At 38.9% G+C, this 21,634-nt stretch overlaps 1 protein-coding gene across 2 annotated transcripts in view; it reads left to right on the plus strand.

Annotated features, from left to right (window-relative positions):
• Positions 1 to 21,634, plus strand: part of KIF5C (kinesin family member 5C) — a 78,730-nt gene that overhangs the window by 34,238 nt on the left and 22,858 nt on the right. For both annotated transcript variants that reach the window (XM_081006403.1, XM_081006402.1), the window contains exons 5-14: positions 4,039 to 4,087; positions 6,294 to 6,349; positions 7,715 to 7,802; positions 10,146 to 10,270; positions 10,766 to 10,870; positions 11,248 to 11,396; positions 12,688 to 12,836; positions 17,286 to 17,461; positions 18,393 to 18,461; positions 20,615 to 20,821. In XM_081006403.1, coding sequence (XP_080862529.1) covers positions 4,039 to 4,087; positions 6,294 to 6,349; positions 7,715 to 7,802; positions 10,146 to 10,270; positions 10,766 to 10,870; positions 11,248 to 11,396; positions 12,688 to 12,836; positions 17,286 to 17,461; positions 18,393 to 18,461; positions 20,615 to 20,821 — 1,173 coding nt within the window. The remainder of the gene's footprint in view (positions 1 to 4,038; positions 4,088 to 6,293; positions 6,350 to 7,714; positions 7,803 to 10,145; positions 10,271 to 10,765; positions 10,871 to 11,247; positions 11,397 to 12,687; positions 12,837 to 17,285; positions 17,462 to 18,392; positions 18,462 to 20,614; positions 20,822 to 21,634) is intronic.

Here is a 21,634-nt window from a genome sequence, read left to right on the forward strand (position 1 = left end):
TTTTCCCTTAAATGAAAACCTCAGAATAAATTTGGGTCTGCAATATTTCACTTTCACAAATGTTGCTTGTCAAGATTTCAGTATCTCAGATAAAATTATCCTTTCTTTTTTTATTTGAAATAACTTCTATTTCTACATACAGGTCTTTATGAGCTCTTATGTGCCTGCATTTATTTTTTTCTTGTGAATTGAGAGTGGGAGCAAATAACTGAATCAAATGTGATTTTGAGAAATGTGAACCAAGTAGTGAGCTAAAAGTACATATAGGGTTGCATGGTTTGAAAAAAGAAAAAAAAAGGTTGTAAAATCCTATAAAACACATCCCTTTGAGGCACAGTGACCAGACACAATCCTATTTTGTGCTGGATTCAGTCTGCATTTTGCTGTGGAAAGAAAGTTGTTATATGTCACTCTTAATGATATGATCAAGATTTAAGAGCTTAGCACATCTTAACACCGGCTGTATTTAAAAGCTTTAAGTGGCTCCTGGATAATCCTGGAATGAGCTATTGAGCCAAATATTGCACTTATGGCAGGATTAGTTGTGTACCAGGCTGATAGCTTTTTCTTCGATTGGCAAAGTTTTGAGTTAATCAGATGTGGCACCCAACTGAAATATTATATAGTTGTAAGCATTTAAAGGGATTAAAAATGCTACTTGTAGACTAGCATTTCTTAAGAAGCTCCCACTATTTTTGTTGCTTTGCTGGAAAATTAAGTGTTCTTGTTACTGAATGACAGATTAGAAATGATTCACAGATCCTTGCATGCCGTAGTGACTGTGTATGGTTCTGCATTTGAAAAGATCTATATATTTGCACCCAATGTAGGTGCTGTCAATCTTTGTTTTTTGGGGGTGGTAGTGGTGGGGACTGGATACCTTGATTTAATTATCACACCCCCAATGGGTGATTTGCCTGATACATCAGTCTTGGTGCACACAATTTGGGTGTTGGTTAAACTCGCATATCCAGGGGCGTCTTTTTCCTCTCCCATTCCATTTGACAAAGGTGGCATTGTCAATCTTCTTTTAAGGATGTGGTTAGGAGATTTGATGTGTGCTCCCTGCCCTCGCCCTTTCCTCATTAACTGCAACATTATGTTCACGTTTACTATAGTTAATGCTAAGCAAAGTTCGCTTTTCAACCACAGCTAGAAGTTGGTTTGAGAGCCAGTGTGGTGTAGTGGTTAAGAGAGGTGGACTCGTAATCTGGTGAACCGGGTTCGTGTCCCCGCTCCTCCACATGCAGCTGCTGGGTGACCTTGGGCTAGTCACACTTCTCTGAAGTCTCTCAGCCTCACTCACCTCACAGAGTGTTTGTTGTGGGGGAGGAAGGGAAAGGAGATTGTTAGCCGCTTTGAGACTCCTTAGGGTAGTGATAAAGCGGGATACCAAATCCAAATATTTGGTTTGCAAACCCTGATTAATGCTAACAACATCCAGCTTGCTAGCATACCAGACTCCATCTGTTCCAGGCTATAGATTCTTGCAGACGCAGGTGCTGCGCATCACTGCTGCTTGCAAAGATCTTGTATGCACCTGCCACTCAATAGTTGGCACCATCACTCCCCAGGTGCTGCCTATAGTGTTGTGTTGTCGTTTTAAATCACCACATTGGTCATAGTCTTCTCTATCTATAATGACACAGAGCTTTACTTTTTTATGTGGATAGTCCTTCTTGGATTGACGAGTTTAGATCTCTTTTGAAATTTAAAAAAACCCTGCAAAATTTGAATATAAGATTTCTTCAGTCATTGTCTAACGTTAGACATGTAAGGAAGTAGTTTTCCTTCCCTTCATGAGTGCACAAAAAAAGGAGAAGATGAATACTTAAAATTAGCCTACTCAACTACTGTTTTGTACTGCTGTGACAGCAAATGTATTTGAATGGCATTGAACAAATTGTGGAAGCTGATTACGCAAGAGAGGTGCCATTTGGAAATGGCAGGCATTCTGGACATGGAGAGGGGAATTCCATCAAACAGCTACATGGCTTTCTGATAAAATATTGCTACTGTCAAAGTTTGCTCAAGCATACTTCCTTGTGGAAGTATGTCCTGAGTACCCTCTCAGGAGAAAAAAAATAAGCAAAGTATCTTATTTTACTTACTATTATTTTTGTAAGAATAGTGATCTTTTTTTGAAGGGAAAAGTTTGATTTGTAGCTCTGGTATGAATGTAAACAGAGTGTTATTCAGAGTTATGTGAGGATGATTTAGGTCAGGTGGTACTTTCTTCAAAAAGCGCCCTTCCTTTTTTATTTACTCGAATAAAAATCCCGGTTGATTTCAGATTCTGCAGAGTGAGTTCCCTCTAAGTCAAGCTATCAGGGCTGCCAAGAAGGGGAAATAAGCTATGTTTTATACCAACAAACATCTGAATCAATCTAAATCTATACTACAGTTGTAAAATTCAAAAGGATAGTGGAGCATCCTCATATAGAAATGCTCAGCTTTCATATCGATAGTGGTGTGTGTGTGTGTGTGTGTGAGAGAGAGAGAGAGAGAGAGAACCTTTGATTTCAGTAATTTATCACCTTTGTACTCCTGGTATACTCCTGGTGGCAGAAAAAAGAAGAAGAAATGAATGAAGTGCAAGCAAAATGGTCAGGCTGCTCCAGGGGTGATTAAAAAATTTGTCAACACTTCAAATGTACCCAGTCCTCAGCCCCTCTCCTCAATTAAAACTGGGTTAGCTTAGAAGTTAGTCACTATGGTGCTTGTCAGTATTGGTAAGCATGGTTTTTTTCTTTTTTCTTTTAATGCAATAAGGCTACTTTGTAGTCTGGCTTCAGTGAGCAGTGAGAACTAGTCAATTAAAGCCATCATTACATCAATAGCAAAAGTGTTCTGCCTGAGTAGCTCATGTTCTGAGAGTCCAGCATCAAATATTTAATATTTAATGATGGAAACAAGCAAACAAAAGCTCTCAGATGGACTGTAGCTTAATACCCAGTCAAACATTAAGATGGAGCATGTTTGTATTTAGTTTAATAAGCATAAGTGACTGATTCATGTTATGGTTGCTTGGGAAACAAATGGGAAGTTGTACATATTTGTTCCTTAGCAAGCTGCGAAAGTAAGACAAAACGTAACTAGACTGCAGTACAGTCTTGGATGCTTCTCATTCATGGACAGAAACAAAAATATAGGAGTCTAAACTTGAGGCATTGTGCATTCATCTCAATCAGTGCCATTTGCTCACAAGAAAACAGCTATCCATTGTTTTTGCCATATTAGAAAAAGATGAGAAGGGAAAGAAATATGTATGAGGAGACATATAAGAAGATCCAGTTAGAGATAATGTGTTGTGGCATGCAGTGGAATGGCTATATTAGTTTACAAGTTTTGTGGCACTGAAATTAGAGTCCTGCATGATGAATTTTTACAAGTAAGTTCAATACTGTAGCTCTTCTGGACTATATAAGTATGCTAGTAGGGAGGCCACCTTTTCATGCATTGCCTGAAGGAAATTCTTTTAGAACTGAATCAAGTCAATTTTCAGCCCTACAAAGATTATTTTTTAACCCCATCAGTCCACTTTTAAGGTATAAACACTCTGTTCTAATAATGTGCCACTCATGGAGTCTGTTTTAATTAACCTGTGCTTCCGCCCTACCGCTAGTGATCCTAAATACCTTTCATTTCCATGGAAATTACTGGGATTTTTTTTATCTCCTGAGTCTGTTACTCTTTGATATATCCTCTCAGTATCCTTAGATTTTACTTTCTTAATTCCTTGCCCCGCCTCAAATAATTAGAAGTGATTTCAGTAGTTCTTCAAGTAATCCACTTACCCCCCCCCCCCCCCACATTTAGCTAGCCTGTGGATTGTGCAAATATTCTTTGACTGACTCTTGTTTCGGCCTTTACACAATACAAATGTAATAAGTAAATCCAACCCTGGCAGAGAATACACAACAAAAGTAATATGCATAGACAGCATAAAATGGTTGTTTGCAACAGATTTGACCTTTTTGCAAGAACCCAAATTGAAAACTTGAAAACTTGTTAAATTAGTGTTTTTCATTTCTTTAGGTTTCCTACTTTGAGATTTACTTGGACAAAATAAGGGATTTGCTGGATGGTAAGTAAAGCAGCATCTCTCTCTCTCCTTTTTACTGTAGTTGTAATTACCAAAATGAGTATATTTTATCTTTAAAAAATAAAATGGTTTTCAGGTCAAGGACTGAACCCTCGACATTTGGATGTGTGCATTTCCTGGAGTAATATTCATACAGTGCAGACATTAAGGCCTGATAAGACTGTTTTCTCATAAAATTTGGGTTAATAGTCTATATCACCCATTTAAAGTGGAGGGTGTGGAACTAAACCTTTGGTCTCCAAAGATTGCTGGCTACAAGTTCTGTAAGAGAAGAAGAGTTTGGATTTGATATGCCGCTTTATCACTACCTTAAGGAGTCTCAAAGCGGCTAACAATCTCCTTTCCCTTCCTCCCCCACAACAAACACTCTGTGAGGTGAGTGAGGCTGAGAGACTTCAGAGAAGTGTGACTAACCCAAGGTCACCCAGCAGCTGCATGTGGAGGAGCGGGGAATCGAACCCGGTTCACCAGATTACGAGTCCACTGCTCTTAACCACTACACCATATTACCCCTGGCCATTGGACATTCTGGCTGGAACTGATAGTTGTAGTTCTTCAGATGCAATGTTGGACCAGCTTAAGCCAACATGGTGCAGTGGTCAGAAATGATAGGACTTGCAGTTGGCCATCATCTGGAGGGCCACAGGCTAGCCATCTTTATGTAGTTCATTAAGGCATCCCTGATTAAAAGATAAAGTGTACTATAGAAGTACCTCCCAGAAGTACATCCAGAAGCAAAGGCTGGTTGGGTTGTCCATATCCAGTTTTTGAAATGCCCAGAGACTGTAGTCAATTGCCCGATATTTAGACTTCTGTAAACAAAGCACTACTTACAGAAAGAGAACGGGGGCAGATAACCTATAACAGTTGGGAAACTGTCTTACAATTTCGGAGAGCAGAGTGTCATGTTTGCATCCATGTCCCCTTCCCACCAGACTTCCTGGCCTTTCAAGGGTTGTTGGGTTCCCTTTTCCTGGTCTTAATAGTGGTTGAAGCAATAATCTCCCACTATTTTTCATACTTTAAAAAAAAAAAAAATTGCTGGGAATGCTCTTAATATTTTGTTTTCATTTTAAAAAAGGTATCTTATGAATTGAGAATCATGTTATACCTGTGTATATTTAACAAGCCAGAGAGCTTTGAAAAATAAAAGAGCTGAAACAGTTGAAGCATCCTTAATATTTTGGTTTGAAGTACTTTGTACAGTAAGGCCTAGTGCATGTGGTCCAAAAAATTATAGTTTGTTGGACTGGGAGCAAACAACAAGCTCATGCTGTCATGAGCTTTCTTTGCCATTACACTTTTATTTATTTCACATTCTCCAAGCAATTAACAAAATAGCAAGTACAGTATGTATATGTAACAAACAAAACTGAAAACCTACAGTACAATACAATGCAATACAAAACAACAACAACAACAACAATGGAAACACCTGAACTGGGAACATACAAGTTGACCATGTTCTACAAACCAGGATTGCAAACCATGACTATATACTGTTGCTTGGTTTCAGAGGCATGGTGAGCTTTGGTTTAAGAATTTATTTATTAATTAAAATTTGTATACCACCCTTCATCCAAAGATTACAGGGTGGGTGGTCCCCAACATAAAAATACAGAATGAAAACACAAAATGCATAATAAAAAACAAACAAACCAGCAACCCCACTTCCACAAACACAAAAAGGCCATAGAACAAACGAGAAGTCTTCTACAAAGCATATGATGATGGGAACGTAGTTTGCTGGAATGAAAATGTGACCTGTGAACTGGGCTGAAGTGGCACCGTTATCACTTTGGTCCTGAATCAAAAATATGATTTTGTGCATTGACCAAGTAGATTTATCTTGGTTAAACCATTTGGGAGAAATTGCACTGCAGACATACATTAAAGCTCCCAACTTTTTTGTGATGTATGTTTTTCATGAGCAAGTCAGAATAAAGTATGTGTGTCAGCATTGCTTTTTTTGGGAGTTTAGTTGAGTCTCATGTCTAGTCATTTAATGTAGAACTAAGCAATGGCATTGTATACTCGTAAGTACATCATGTGGCTAACTCTTATGTAGATTAAATTGCTGCTTTCCTCCATGGAAGGATCTGCCTGTGTTATTCAGATTATTCTTGTGGCTCATCAAATTTGTGCACTTTCTTCATCAGTGATTCCTGATGACTTTTCCCCCTTTTAGTTTCAAAGACAAACCTTGCAGTTCATGAAGACAAGAACAGAGTTCCATATGTCAAGGTAAAAAACATTCCTTTAGATACAGAAAAACCTTTAGAAATTGTTCTGGTCTAATGATTGAAAATGGTTTCTGTGAATGTGCTTTATTTTTAAAATTTGCATGCTACCTTTCTTCAGATACCATCAAGATATCTTGACAAAAACTGTGCATAGCACTAAATAAAAAAATTACAGAATACATAGATGATTCCAATACAGTGCAAGCAGCTTTCTCTCCTCTTCCTGCACCCCTCCCTTGCCAGATCTGCTCCAGAGAATTCCCCAAGCCTTTGGAGCAGATTCTGAGGGTGCATGGGGTGAGCTTAGGAGGAGATGAATTCTGTCATGCAAGTGAAAGTCTGCAATGTGAGTGGAGCAGCAACTTGGGGCACAACCCCATGTATAGAATCGAGGTCATAAAAGCAGTCATACCATTATTTAACTACTGGAGCCAACAAAACATACATATTACCAAAAAGAAAATCAATGGGTAAGAAATTCTAGGTGGTATCCAGCTAAGTCATGACTTACTTAATTAGTTTATTGGTCTATTCAGAATGTGACTCATTCAAATACCAGCCACCTAAATGAACCCTTCAAAATATGGTAAAATAAAAAAGACTGCAATCATTTATGTTCCCAGTGAATTTTTTTTATTTCCTGAGAAAAGACCTTGTGTAAGTAAATTTTGACAACTTTTCTCATACACATACACACACATCCCCCAAGCAATTGTCACAAAATAATTTGCTGTTTTTTTGTGGTACAGTGGATATTCAGATTCAATTACTTAGAAACATTTTTTTTCCTTGTGCTGCTCTGAATGTTATCTTTAACAGTACTTCAGTAAGCCTCTCTTACACTAGAGAATGGAAGGGAATAATTTCTCATCAACCGAGAATTCTAACTGTAAAAATTCAAGCAATGCTTTTCTGAAATATTAATGGACTTTTGCAATTTTTGCTTCATTTTCCTCCTTTTTAAATGGTTTCGTTTTGTTAGTCATCCTATTGAAATGAAACATTTGCATTTAATATTAATATTTAATAAATATGGAAGACACTAGAAGGAAGTATTTTATTCTCAATATTCATAGAAGGGAATGGTGTTTTTAGGTTCATGTTCCAGGTGTCAGGGAAGTAAAGGTCTTTTTCAATCTTTATTATTCAGAACTTGGTCTGTTAGCCTTCTGGAACTGCGTATTAAATTGTACTGTAGAAACTGCTCTTCTGTTGTTATCTGGTATGTTTTCTATGGTTGTGTCCAACATAAATTTGAGGACAGAATTTTGGCCTTGATTTGGGCCAAGTATATTGACGATTGGTACAAGTTCCTTACCTCTCCCGAATTCTCTTTATCTGACAAGTGCTGAATTTGAATTTCTAGGGCTGCACAGAAAGGTTTGTCTCTAGTCCTGAAGAAGTTATGGATGTAATTGATGAGGGGAAAACAAACCGCCATGTAGCTGTTACAAGTAAGCATTTATGTACTGCTAACCCTGTAATTAGGTTTTAACTAACTGCAACCAACACCATGCTAAAGTTCCAGTCAATGTTGTTGCATCACTGCCTGCTATAATGCAAAAAAGGTACAATTAATATGTGATTAGTCTCTTTGATTTTACTCAGCTTTCTTATGCTGGAGTTCCTAATGCATAATGGTAAAATATATTACTATTTTTGCAACTTGAAAGGCATTTTGAAAATTATGATTAACATTTTCACAAGAGATAATATTTTAGGTCTTTAAATTTACAATATACCGAATGAATTCCTACCTTGTTGTTGATAAATGATAGTTTTTTTAAAAAAAAATTAAAAATCCTGTAACTTTTTGTGTTATTTAGCAACCATGAGTATTCACATTTATAACTTGTGTAAAATGTATCCAAACTTAAGTGTTTACAAATATGTGGCAGCTGTTTTTGTGAATTATAAGGCAAACAATGTTGCTCAGATTTAATGCAAAGAGCAACAATTATGTTGCCTAGCATAGTCATAAAGCCTCTAGTACAATGAGTGAAATTTAGCCACCATTAAACTTTGTGGGGTATTTTTTCTTTAAATGTGCTCAGTGTAATGGGAGATAGCCTCATCATTCTGATGACTGCACAGCTTTGTGCCTTAATTAGTGTAGAATGGGGTTTTTTGATACATAAGTGTTTGTAGAACCATTTGTGGTTCACTATCAGTAGAACAGAGAAGACTTAATTTCACAAGGTTTCCACGTTATTATTTTTTCTAAAGTTAGCTTTCAGGACTTTAAGCCTCCACTTGTTACTTTCTTTGATTTGCATTATGTTTTTCTTTCTGGTTGCAATCTATTTTGATATCTTGTCACCCATGGTCTAAATTGTTTTAGTTTGTCCTCCAAAAAGGGTGAATAAGCTGTGATCTGCTTTAGATGTCTCATGGACATACAGTGGTACCTCGGGTTACATACGCGTCAGGTTACATTCGCTTCAGGTTACAGACTCCGCTAACCCAGAAATAGTACCTCGGGTTAAAAACTTTGCTTCAGGATGAGAACAGAAATCGTGCAGCGGCAGTGCAGCGGCAGCAGGAGGCCACATTAGCTAAAGTAGTGCTTCAGGTTAAGAACAGTTTCAGGTTAAGAATGGACCTCTGGAACGAATTAAGTTCTTAACCCGAGGTACCACTGTACTTCCCACTGCAGAAAAGCCTTTAGTTTATTCAAAATGGTCTTACAATATCTCACACTTGGTTGTTGTGACCAGACCCAGGAATAAAAAGGCAAGACGCAAGTGATGACTTGAACTAGGGTCACATTTTCCGTATAATATTTGCAGGGGGAATTAGAAGAATGGGAAGCTAGCTTAGGTTCATCCTTGGGCAAACCCAACCCTGCCAATTCCAAGGCCTTGCTGCCCCATCCCCTGCTGGGCCCCACAACTCTGGGCAGGTGAACTTCAAGAATATTCCATATCCAGGCTGAGGGCCCCACAACTCAGAGCGGTTGAGCTCTGGAAAGGCTCTTCACCTTCAAAGGTGCCTAAGGGTGCTCAGTTATTACCTTATCTGACCTTAACCTTTCCAGCAGCTCCCTGTTGACAGTGCCAAGTTAACCACAAAACCAAGTCATTCTATTTAACAGCACTGACCCCTAAACTCCCCGAAATCCAATACAGAGTAGGTGAAGGGACCTGCTTGACTAAGTTGCAGGCAGGCAAAAAATTACTACAGTCATACCTTGAGTAACAGACGCTTCAGGTTGCATTATTTTGGGTTACGGACCCGCCGAAACCCGGAAGTACCAGAACGGGTTACTTCTGGGTTTCGGTGGTCGTGCATGCGCAGATGCGCTGAATCGCAACCTGTGCATACGCAGACGCACCGCTGTGGGTTGTGAACACTGCGGTTTGTGAACGTGCATCCCATTCGCAACCCGAGCATCCACTGTACTCAGGTCTGAAGTGCCTGGTGAGCCTATACTGGAATAGAGGGGTGGGCCAGAAGATGGACAAAGAGTCTGTCAAGGGCATGGCCAAGGCTTATAACCATGGGTGACTATGCTCCTCAGACACTGGTGCTGTGTGTGGGTATCTCCAATCAGTTAGGTTCCCCCGCCCACATCATGGACTGGCCACAACAACGTTTCCATATGTAGCACAGTGTGGCTGGTGGGAGCAGACTTTTGTTTACTTTCTCTTGTGGTCACAAATTGTTTTAACTTGGAGGGCTTCTTGTTGGCTTGTCTTAGCCCGTTAGTTATTAATAACAACCCTCACGACAAAACAGGTTTTTGAAGAGATGCATAATATTTTATATAACACCTCACTGAATTTTCTTTTTCGTAGACATGAATGAACACAGTTCTAGAAGTCATAGCATCTTCCTAATTAATATCAAACAAGAGAATGTTGAAACCGAAAAAAAACTCAGTGGGAAGCTTTATTTGGTAGACTTGGCTGGGAGTGAAAAGGTAACAGAAGTACCTTATTACTCTACATAACGTTACTGATTTGTTAGTGGTGCATGATGGTGGTAGCTTTATTTCAACTCCTAACTAGTCCTTTTGAAGTCACTGCATAATTGTCTTGTATACAAGAGGGGCCAGAGAATGATCTGGAAGTAGAGGACACCATTCTGTTGCAGCTAAGCAAATCTGCCTCTATAAAGGGCCAGAATGGTCACTGAGATTTCATATGAAAGCTGCTTTAAGGTCTACAAGGGAAATTTGAATATAAGTGAAATAAAGTTTTTTTTTATTAAAAAACCCCACTTGTGTGTTGTGTTTATATATGATTAGCAAATAAAATAACTGTTACAAGTGTTATGAAAATTTTGTAGCTTTGCAAACTGATAACTTCTCTGGCTCAGGCAGGATGGGGTAAAGCTACTTTCAAGTGTTTAACCTTTTTCTTATTTTGCAATGATCAGAATTTGAGCTCACTGAGCAATATCTGCTCTCTGGCAGGTCAGCAAAACGGGTGCAGAGGGCTCTGTTCTTGATGAAGCCAAAAATATTAACAAGTCTTTGTCTGCTTTGGGCAACGTGATCTCAGCACTAGCAGAAGGAACTGTAAGTAATTCATACTTTTTAAAAATAGTGACCGTTTGATGGCTTGGTTACTTTCCCAGTTCTCTACCTCTTGGTGCAAATTAATAATAGATCTTCACCTTAAACTCAGAGGAGAAAAGGTATCTATCCCCTTCCCACCCACCCCCACTTTGCCAGCTGGCAAGAAGTTGTTTTTTTGTTTGTTTTTTACTGCAGGAGCTTTTAGTTCCATATTTAACTAGTGACGGATCAGATGGCAATGTGTTAGAAATTATATGAACCTGCCTTAGCAATATGAAAACAGTTTTACATATTCTAGGTTGACTTACTTTTTACTTATTGTCATCCCTTTTAAGCAATTGTGTGTATTCTGATCCTGTATCATCCTTCTTAATTAGAAAACACATGTCCCCTATCGAGACAGCAAGATGACCAGGATTCTTCAGGACTCCTTAGGTGGAAACTGTAGAACCACCATTGTCATCTGTTGCTCCCCATCCATCTTCAATGAAGCAGAAACCAAGTCTACTCTAATGTTTGGGCAGAGGTGAGCAGGTGCACCTGTCTCTTGGGAGAGATTATGGGTTGGATCCAGTTGTGCCCCTCCTCTGACACAGGCTCTTTAATCTAGCAAATGTGTTCATTAGAAGAATGGGAGCTGAGTTATGGGCAGAAGTGAGGCCAGCCAATTATGGCTGGATAAGAAAACATTGCTGGGGTTGGACTTGGCATCTTCTGTCAGCAGACAACAATGATATTGCAGTAGTTCCATGATAAGGCACTCAAGAATAAAATTGCATATGCAGCAAAAGAACTTGCTTTGTGCTTAATTTTCTGCATCGGTGCTTTGCTGGCTCATAGCCTGATGTGGCTCTATTGATCTTCCAGTGACTGCGTTGATGTGGATAATGTGCATAGCTTTCCTCACAGTAAATGTGCAGATCAGATAAGTGAATGTAACTGGACATATTAAAAAAGCCTTTCAGAAGGCTTCACTTCTGATCTTTAAACCCCAGTAGTGCTACTGGAAGCTTAGTAGTATTTGTATCCAAAGGTTTTGGTATAGGGCAGAGGGGAAAGATTGTTGTAAAGAGCTTGGATATGACAGATTATTGCTCAGATGCAATAATTCAGGCGGCCTAGTCTCCATCACACTTGTCTTTTCTTGTTTGTTGACTGGGTCCTTTTCTGCATTAGCATTTATTTATTTTTAATAAAAAGGATGGGATTTTCATTTGGAAGTCATATCCATTTTGCAGCAGACTGAGCCAACATAGTGTGGTATAGCCTTGGCTAATGAGAGCTATGATAGATGCTACATAAAAAATGAATTCAGGGATGTGTGTGTCAGCCATAAAACTGGAATCAAATGAGTACATTTAAGTCTTGCTATGCTGGGGTTGTTTAAGGGGGCGGGGGGAGAAAAAAGAAAAACAGTGCAATTTGGTATCAGCGGAACAGAGTCTGTCATTTCTCTTATTAAAAACAGAAATGCCAGCCGAGACTGGTAGGAAAAGAGAGACTCTGAGGAAAACTTCAAGAAGGAAGTACAAGCCAGTTATCCAGAAATAAAGACTTATGTGGCTCACCCTGCTGTAAAGGATGCAAAAGAAATATTAATATTTCGTTTTCCAGGAGAAAGATTCTACATTTGCTGCCGTTTGTATTTATTCTTTTGCAGTGCAAGCCTGTACACATCTACCCAGAAGTAGGTTCCATTGAGTTCAGTGGAATTTACTTCCAGCTAAGTGTGTATAGTATTATAACTTTCAGACCACAGAGAAGTTAATAAGATTAATGTCAGTGCTTGTTTGGTGTGTTGTTGTATTTCTGTACAGAGCAAAGACCATTAAGAATACAGTCTCTGTGAATCTTGAGCTGACTGCTGAAGAATGGAAGAAAAAATATGAGAAGGAGAAGGAAAAAAACAAGACATTGAAGAATGTTATCCAGCATCTGGAGATGGAACTGAACAGGTGGAGAAATGGTGAGAAATAACTCTGTTGTCAATTATTAGGCAGCTGTTAAGGTATTAAATTAAAGAAGCCAAATAGTTGCAATAAAATAAATTATGATACACTTTACTGTCCGTTAAGGCTCTGTTACAATGATGAATCATGTTCTTCTGTTTGTCTGCACAGACCTATTCAACTTCAGTTCATCCCTAAACACAGTCCTGGTTCAGGAAGTCACAATGCTGGCTTCCTAAACCATGGTTTATAAAGCTGGGAACCAACATTAGGCCCACACAGTCCTCCCCTGTGGTCTGCCCTCTCCTCCTCCTCTTGTATAGCTTTGGTGTGGAGAATCCTGGCTTGCTTTACATCAGAGTTCTCTTGTTGTCTGAAAAAGGAAGCTCTGGTTTAACCGACTAGAATATTAACAGAATGTCTCTATTTTCAGGCAGAATGTTGGAGGGTATGGGATGTAAGCAGGAAATATTTACAATTTATGCCCTGTTTCCTTAGGCCACTAGCTGTCACGCCCAACTTTAAAATGCTAATGTGTAAGTTGCAGGGATGGGATTATTCACAGAGATTGCTCATCAATAGACTTGCAATTGAGAGGAAGGAAAATTGCAAATGGAACATTGTGCTGTTGCATTCTTAACTTAAAATGCTGAAACTATTAATTGAGAAGTAAGTCCTATTGAAAACAGTTGAATCTGAGTAACCTTAACATGCTTGTCTGCTCATTAATTCTATTGAAATGAGTGGGACTTACTCCCTGGTAAGTGGAGTTAGGATAGCAATCTAACCGAGAAATGAAATGAGAGTCCACAAAATGGTTAAATAATGCCACAATTCCATGCAGGTATGATAACATATGGTTCAGGTTTTAACGAATGAACTCTTATTTGTAGGAATTTAAAAACTTGGGGTGGTATCCAACTGAATGGTCCCACTAGCTCAATAACTTTAAGCTTTGCATTGGAACACGACAACCCCAAATCTGAGGGCAGGGAAACTCTATTGTGTAGCTTAAAGTCCTTGCACTTTTTTTACTTGGATACTGCCCTTGATGAGTTTTATTTTATTCACCACCATATCGTCATTCTGCTTATATGTTTTTCTCTGTCCGACAGAAAACTATTGGACCTACAGATTGATAATATAGAAGAAGTAAATGCTTCACTACTTAAAAGAGCAATACCAGTCTGAGCAACAATAAGTCTGAAATCACAACTTTCCCCCTAAAAGCATTGTTTGTATGTTGTAAATATTATAGATACATTATTATTTTTATTTTGTCTGATGTTGTTAGCCTCCATAGTAGCATACAATGTGTTGTTGAGGGAGAAGGGCTTCAATTGCAAAAGAGTTCTTTCCCCCCCTATAACCCAGATATGTGAATATTGGTTGTATGTTACTCAGTTGTGAAGGGGGATAAAGAATATTCTTTTTGTTTTATTATACCCACCCATCTGGCTGGGTTTTCCCAGCCACTGTGCTGCCATATGACAGGCAAGAGACACATATGGGGTGGGTTCCTCGTATATTGTTAGTTTAAAAAATAAATATAACAAAAATGAAATTACATATACCAGGAGCTAAGGTTAATTTTGCCAGGACAATGTAGCAGTAAATTATTTTCAAGCATGAACAGGGAGCTTTACCCCTCACTGCTGAGTAGCCACCACCACCTGCACACATCTTGGATAGGCAGGGAAAGCTTAAAGGGCAAAAGATAATGACATTTGCAAATATATATCAGAGATGGGGCATGTATGGCTCTCCAAATTTTGTTTTGCTATTATTCCCAACAGCCCTGGCCATGGTGGCTGGGACTAATGGGAGCTACAGCCCCTGACATCAATATATTATTATTATTATTATTATTATTATTATTATTATTATTATTATACCACCACAGGGACACAGCTTTGCTTTACACTTCTGCCATTTAAAAAACTAACATTGGGAGCAGCCATTCCCCCCCCCGCCCAAGGCATTCTACCGATTGCCACTGTATACACTTGTGAAAATGGTAAGCAGCTTATTTTCTTTAGTAGCAGAAAGCACACACTAGAACAAATTCTGAGATTGTTTGTGCTTAATTAAACCTGATTCTCCTCTTTCCTTTGAAAGCATTTGTATCCAAGACACTTGCAGTGATACAGACATGCCACTCTAACTTTTCTGGTGCTTTCAAAAATAGCAACATAGCCTCCGGAACTGCTGCTCAACTGTAAAGAGACAGGCATTCTTCTCCAGTGTGTCACCAGAACTGCCTGTAAGTGAAATATTGCAGAAGAAACCTTGGAAATAGACCAACTTATTTCAGTTGGCCTAGCAGAAAGTGGTTCGCAGGACTGTGGTAGGGTTTTCCGCCCAGTGTGTAAGGAAAAAAAAAACCATATAGGAAAAGAGACAGCAGGCAATAAAGGATCTTAAATAAATCAGGATTGGCTAAATAATTTTTTTTTGCTTTTTTGAGGCTGCCCATATAATTATGCAGCGGCATATTGGATAATGTGGAGTGCAAAGTACTATCACCTTTCTAATTGCATTTAAGGTTAGAATTGGCAGAAGGGCTGTGCTTTCCCTACCACCTTGGCCTTTTTCTGTTTGCAGCCTGCACTTTTTGTATCTGTGGGTTGGTTCATGCAAGGCTTCAACTGTGTTACTTGAGGTTTCCCACAGGCATCCGGCCTGCCATTGTGAGAACAGGATGCTGGGCTAGATGGGCCATTGGCCTGATCCAGCAGTCTTCTTATGTTCCCATAGTAGTGAGGGCATGGCATTGTGCCTCCCTACTCAGTCTTCTCAAAATTGTTGGTATGTGCTAAATGGATTGGCCATGAACGTTTTTTCTTCCCATTCCAACATTCCATTCAACGTGTGAACATCAGGCTGAACAGGCATGGCCAGTGGGAATGTGTGAGAATCTTCCTCACCGCACACTCATTTTCTCTGTGTGAATCAGCCCTTGATCTTGGGTAGTTGGAGCATCAGAGCAGGAGAACATTGCCAAGACTTCAGCATTTTCAGAATGAAAACAAGCATTTTGTTTTACATTTTCCTGGGGTGTGGACTGTGAAGTAGTGGCTATTTCTTAGGTAGGATTTTAACATTTAGGTTTAAATGAGAATGTTTAAATGAGAGCCAGTGTGGTGTAATGGTTAAGAGCGGTAGTCTCATAATCTGGGGAACCGGGTTCGTGTCTCCGCTCCTCCACATGCAGCTGCTGGGTGACCTTGGGCCAGTCACACTTCTTTGAAGTCTCTCAGCCCCACTCACCTCACAGAGTGTTTGTTGTGGGGGAGGAAGGGAAAGGAGAATGTTAGCCACTTTGAGACTCCTTAAAGGGAGTGAAAGGCGGGATATCAAATCCAAACTCCTCCTCCTCCTCCTCCTCCTCTTCTTCTTCTTCTTCAATCCTTCACTACAAGCTGCAGCCCACAATATTTCCAACTCACAATTTCCCCCCCAGATAGAACTTCAATACATAGGGAACAGCAATTCTGTTGCTAATAGTAACATAAAGAGCAATTATTGCTGTGCACTCTGGATAAGAGGAAAATAAGGTAATTTTGGGGGTGGTTGATCATGTCAGACTTCAGTGAGCTAATGCTTACGGATTCACCCCCTGCCCCTCCTTATTCCAGACGGCTGCAAAGAATTTCAGTTTTAATTATGAAATGCAGAGAGGGCTGTAGAGGATTTTTTAAAAAAATTATTTAAATACCTATAAAAAGTATTGAAAATTTTGTTTCATAATTATAGGCCCCTTAAAAACCACATTCAGTTCTGTTTCTAGATCTTTTAGTGAGTCAGTCCTCTAAAGGTTAATTATATTCATTACTGAAGCAAACACAAAATTCTTAGTCGTAATATGCACTTGTGATTTAGCACTTGACTTAAAATATTGGATTTTTGAACACAAGTATGCTCTCTTTCCAAGTGAGTTGCCATTCATCATAACTGGGCATGTTTGCTACTGCAGTTATTTTTTCGTGCTGCCCCTGTTTGTATGAGGGTGGGGCAGAGACTTTAGTACGGAGAACAGGTTTCACCATGAGACTTTTTGAATATACTCAGTGTTAACATTGCAGAGTAGATGACTGTTTTTAAGAGCTTTTCTCACTACCTTGATATAGCTCATAGTAACCAGATGTATAGGTTCTTTGGAGGAATAATGAAATGTGGTCTGAAACATGGGGCTGGCAGGATGACTGCCTCATGTTGTTCTGCTGTTTCTGTATATCTACTCCACCATAGTTCTGATTGCTACTTCTGACAACGTATTTATGATCCTTAAGGCAAACTGATTTGTTTTTTAATTCAGCTGGTTCTGAGAGACCACTAGGCATGGAGGCCTGGAATTATAAGGACTGCAGATTTAAGTCACCAAAGGACATTGAAGATTAAATATTGATTCCTTGCTTTTTTGGACTTTTTGTATTATCACTGATTGTATTGAGATGTGTCTGCAGGAGAGGCTGTTCCTGAGGATGAACAGATCAGTGCTAAGGACCAAAAGAATTTGGAGCCATGTGACAATACACCCATCATCGATAATATTGCACCTGTTGTTGCCAGTATCACAACTGAGGAGAAGAGGAAATACGATGAAGAGATTACTAGTCTCTACAGACAATTGGATGATAAGGTTTAGAAATTATTTCCTTTCAACTTATTATGTCTTGACAACTACTGTAGATTTTGTTTAAAGAGTGTTTTTTATTCATCAAAACCACCACATGCTTTGAAGTGTGCAAAATAGAAAACTGATGGTGTAAAATCTCACAAGTTTTGTGGTCATTACAGTTGAAAAATGTTAACCGAACTCCATTCCTGTCACTGCCATATGTACAGTTATGCAATTTGGAGGTGCCAGACCCCTCTTGAATCCTTGGGTCCATCAGTTGTTAAAAATGTAAGCCAGGCTAACTTTCTATGCTGGGGTAATCACCTAAGTGATGGGCCATTAAGAGAACAATAGAAAGGTGATGGGCCATTGAGAGTGCAAAGGAGAGGGGGTGATTTTATTGGCACGTGGTGCAGGTATAATTATATATTGCACTGAACACTCTGAAGTTCTTTCTTGATTTTGGATAAATGTTCAGGAATCTACAGGAAGCACATGCTTCTCTTTATCTCTGCAAAAGCAAGAGCTTCTGCTAGGGAGGGGGAAACAATTTGTTTTAAACAGCAAACAACAAAGGAAAATAATATATGTCATACCCTATATGAAACAACTTGGGTACTTTACACTATCAGCAGTTTTATTGCATGAATTCTCACTTAATAAAGTAAGGGAATTTTTTGTTATAAATCTGTAGTGTATTTATATAAAATGGCACTGTTACTAGAAGCAGATTCCAATTTCAAGCAATGTTTACAACCACATTATGCAGGTGATTTAAAGAAAGCAGGATGAAGCCAGTTACAGTTTTGTGTCTGCTTTGAAGGATATTTCTTTCTTCTGTAGAATATTTATTTCATTCCAATACTGCATCCATTTTGTGTTGGTTTCAAGCTTTAACATATGTAGAAAAAGGGGAAGAAGCTCCTGATAGTGTTTTTTTCACCTATTGCAGGATGATGAAATCAATCAACAGAGTCAATTGGCAGAGAAACTAAAGCAGCAGATGTTGGATCAAGATGAGGTAAATATTAGCCCAAAGCATATTATTGTGATATAATTATTATGACCTTTTAAAATGGGCATTTCCCTATATCTTCTCCCTGCCCCACCATCCTAACCCTTACTTTAAACCTAATTCAACTGATGTTTCATTTGCTATTCATGGATTTTGTTTGCTATTAGGCAGAAGCTCACCCTTTCCTCAGTTCATCTTGCTCTGCGACTTGGAAGATGTTTCTTGTTTTTTTTAAAAAAAGAAAATGATGCCCATACTAATAAAGTGCTACTAGCTTTAAAAATAGGAAGCAGTAACACGGGAGACCCCTTGGTCAAATCCAGACCCCACTGAGAAATTCCAAATGTAGCCTTCTGGTTGCTAACCTAGAGACATCAGTGCTTGGAAATTAATGCACTAGACCAGGGTTAGAGACCCTGTGTCCTTCGATATATACTCCCACCAGCCTCAGCCAGCATGACCAGTAGTCAGGGATGATGGGACTTGTAGTCCAACCACATCAGGTGGGTCACAAGTTCTCCATCATTATACTATGCTCCTCAAACAGTCTGCTAGGAAAACCAGCTGTTGACCAAAAGCATAAAACCTTTGCCATTAATTTTTGTAAGGTGGCACTCTGTTCTCTGCTTAGAAATGGAGCGTGCTTTTGCTTAATTTTATTCCCTGTTTACTGTATTCTCTAGTGCTTTCTGCCGTTCTTTGTGATGAGCTCAGTGATAGATGGGCTTCAGGGTGTCTGCCTTAATGATGGCTTTCCTTAATTAGCCAGCACACTTAATTCTGGCTGATTAAGCTAGCAGATTCATTGCTAGCATAAGTGTTACAAAAAGGGGAACATGCTGTTCTAATATCTTTCACATTCTAGTCCCACTGATTAACTTTTTTGTGCATCACAAAATCATTTGCTGGGACTAAATAGACCGTATGTTGAATGTGAATGCCTTCATTTTTTAAATTGCTAAACCATGTGGGCTAAAGTTTTGTGTATATGTAGAAGCTAGATGTAATGGATATGTTGATGTGGTCTGCTTTTTAGTCCGTTATGTTCACTTGGCGTGATCACAGTTCTAACCCTTATTTTGGACAGATATTTAACATTGTGCTGATTAATTCTTTTGATATCTGCCAGTTTTGCAAGGATAGCTTATTGAAACATTTTTAAGCTTTGTAACTGGAATACATGACCTACTATCCCAGAAATGACACTTTCTATAATTTCAGATAGGATTAATACAAATTTGTAGGCTTATCTTTACCTCCTTCTGGCATAGCCAGTGGTTTAAATGCTCATAGACTCCATGGCTTTCTATAACAAGTGTCTCATGTGTTGACGAGTTGGTAAAAATATAGGGGGTATTGTGTTCACAGGTTAGATGCACATTCACAAAAATACATGGTTTGACACATAATGAACTATTTATGTCCAAAAGACCTTTTACAAACTTCTCCCATCTTTTTTATTGGACCATAACCTTTTGAATTATGGAGGAAGTGTTGGCTTTCTACAGGGGTGGGCAGGCTAAAAGCTTCTCACTGGGTGCTTCTAAAGTGCTGAAGATTGCTCTTAGTGTAGGGATGAATCAGAAGGGTGTGATCAGTTGGGAAGTGGGGAAAGTTGGATTTGGCTTAGTGGGGTTGATGGGAGTGTTGATGAGCAATGTCTGGAGGGCATCACATTGAGTTGGTGGACCACTTATCTATTCTTATTGTTTTCTATGTATGCTGCCCAGAGAATCTGAGTTACGGGGCTGCAGAGAAATATAATTCATAAATAAAAAGAATTTTTCAACCTACTCATGTACAGTTATGTGTGAGCAAGCAACATTCTTGCTTCTGTTGTTGCGGAGTATCATGCAGTATACTAGAATTCTTATAAAGCCAGAATTACAGTTTGTTACTCTTAAACATGTTATAATTTATTCTATTAATAATGGCCAAATGGAAGATTCAGAAGAGTTGGGGCAGTTAACAAGCCTTGCTACTCTTCTGCTCTCACTGAGATGTTTCAGCGATTCCTTCCCACCCCCACAAACATCTCCTGTTTCCAATTCTATTTCCAATGTCCGGTTTATGCCGTTTTCACTCACATTGCTTATGTCATAATGGTCCTCCTTTTAACCCAAGAGTTACACAATCTTAATGTTTCCATCTCTTTGTAGCTTTTGGCTTCCACTAGGAGAGATTATGAGAAGATCCAAGAGGAACTCACTCGTCTCCAGATTGAAAATGAAGCTGCGAAAGAGGAAGTGAAAGAAGTTCTTCAGGCTCTGGAGGAACTGGCTGTTAATTATGACCAGAAGTCGCAGGAAGTGGAGGACAAGCTGAGAGCTAATGAACAGCTAGCTGACGAACTTGCACAGAAAACAGTAAGGACAATCCTCCTCTGTGTGTGTGTGCATGTGTGTGCGTGTGCATGTGCATGCGTGTCTACATGTACATCATTCTGGAAATCTGGAAATGCATTCTAGAATCAACAATGATATCTTCCTAATTTCAAGAGATTGTGGATTTCTTAAACTAGCTGTTCAAACATAAGATGTGCAGCTTGATTTTATTAACGTTTACTCAGCAGTGCGTACTACTGAGTCCAGTGGCCACTATTGTTAGGTAAGTATGTGTAAACTTTCACCCAGTTCATGTTCATATTTGTCTGCACTTCATGCTGTTATATTCTGAGATAGACTGAGGTAGAGTGCTATTGCCACCACAAAGTTCACTAAAATACCTTCAAGTCTTGATTTATATATATATTTTAAATGTCTCTGTCTCTTTCCTCTGTATGCTGTTACATTGCTTCTTTAGCTTCTGGCAATCTTTTCACACCCACATCAAGACGCAGCGCAGTAGTCCTATAAATTGCTGGGCTCATATTCCAGCTTGGCCAGAGACTCAATAGGCAATTAAGCCAGTGAGTCTCAAATCTTTGTTCCCCATTTAGGAAATGAGGAAAAAGGATTATAATAAGTACGAATGAGATTATGAGGATTAGCTATACTCCAAAGTAGTGACCTGTTTCGGGTGCTAAGGGTAAAACCATATTTTTTAATTACATCTTTTGCAAACTTCTACTATTGATGGTGTTCAAGGTAGTGAACAACATATCAGAGAATGCCACAGAAACACATATTGTATGCAGTTGCAGAATTAAGAGTAGGGAAATAATAATAAAAACATTGGTG

The sequence above is a fragment of the Podarcis pityusensis genome, assembly GCF_964106645.2.
Source record: "Podarcis pityusensis genome assembly, chromosome: 1".
Classification (NCBI taxonomy): domain Eukaryota; kingdom Metazoa; phylum Chordata; class Lepidosauria; order Squamata; family Lacertidae; genus Podarcis; species Podarcis pityusensis.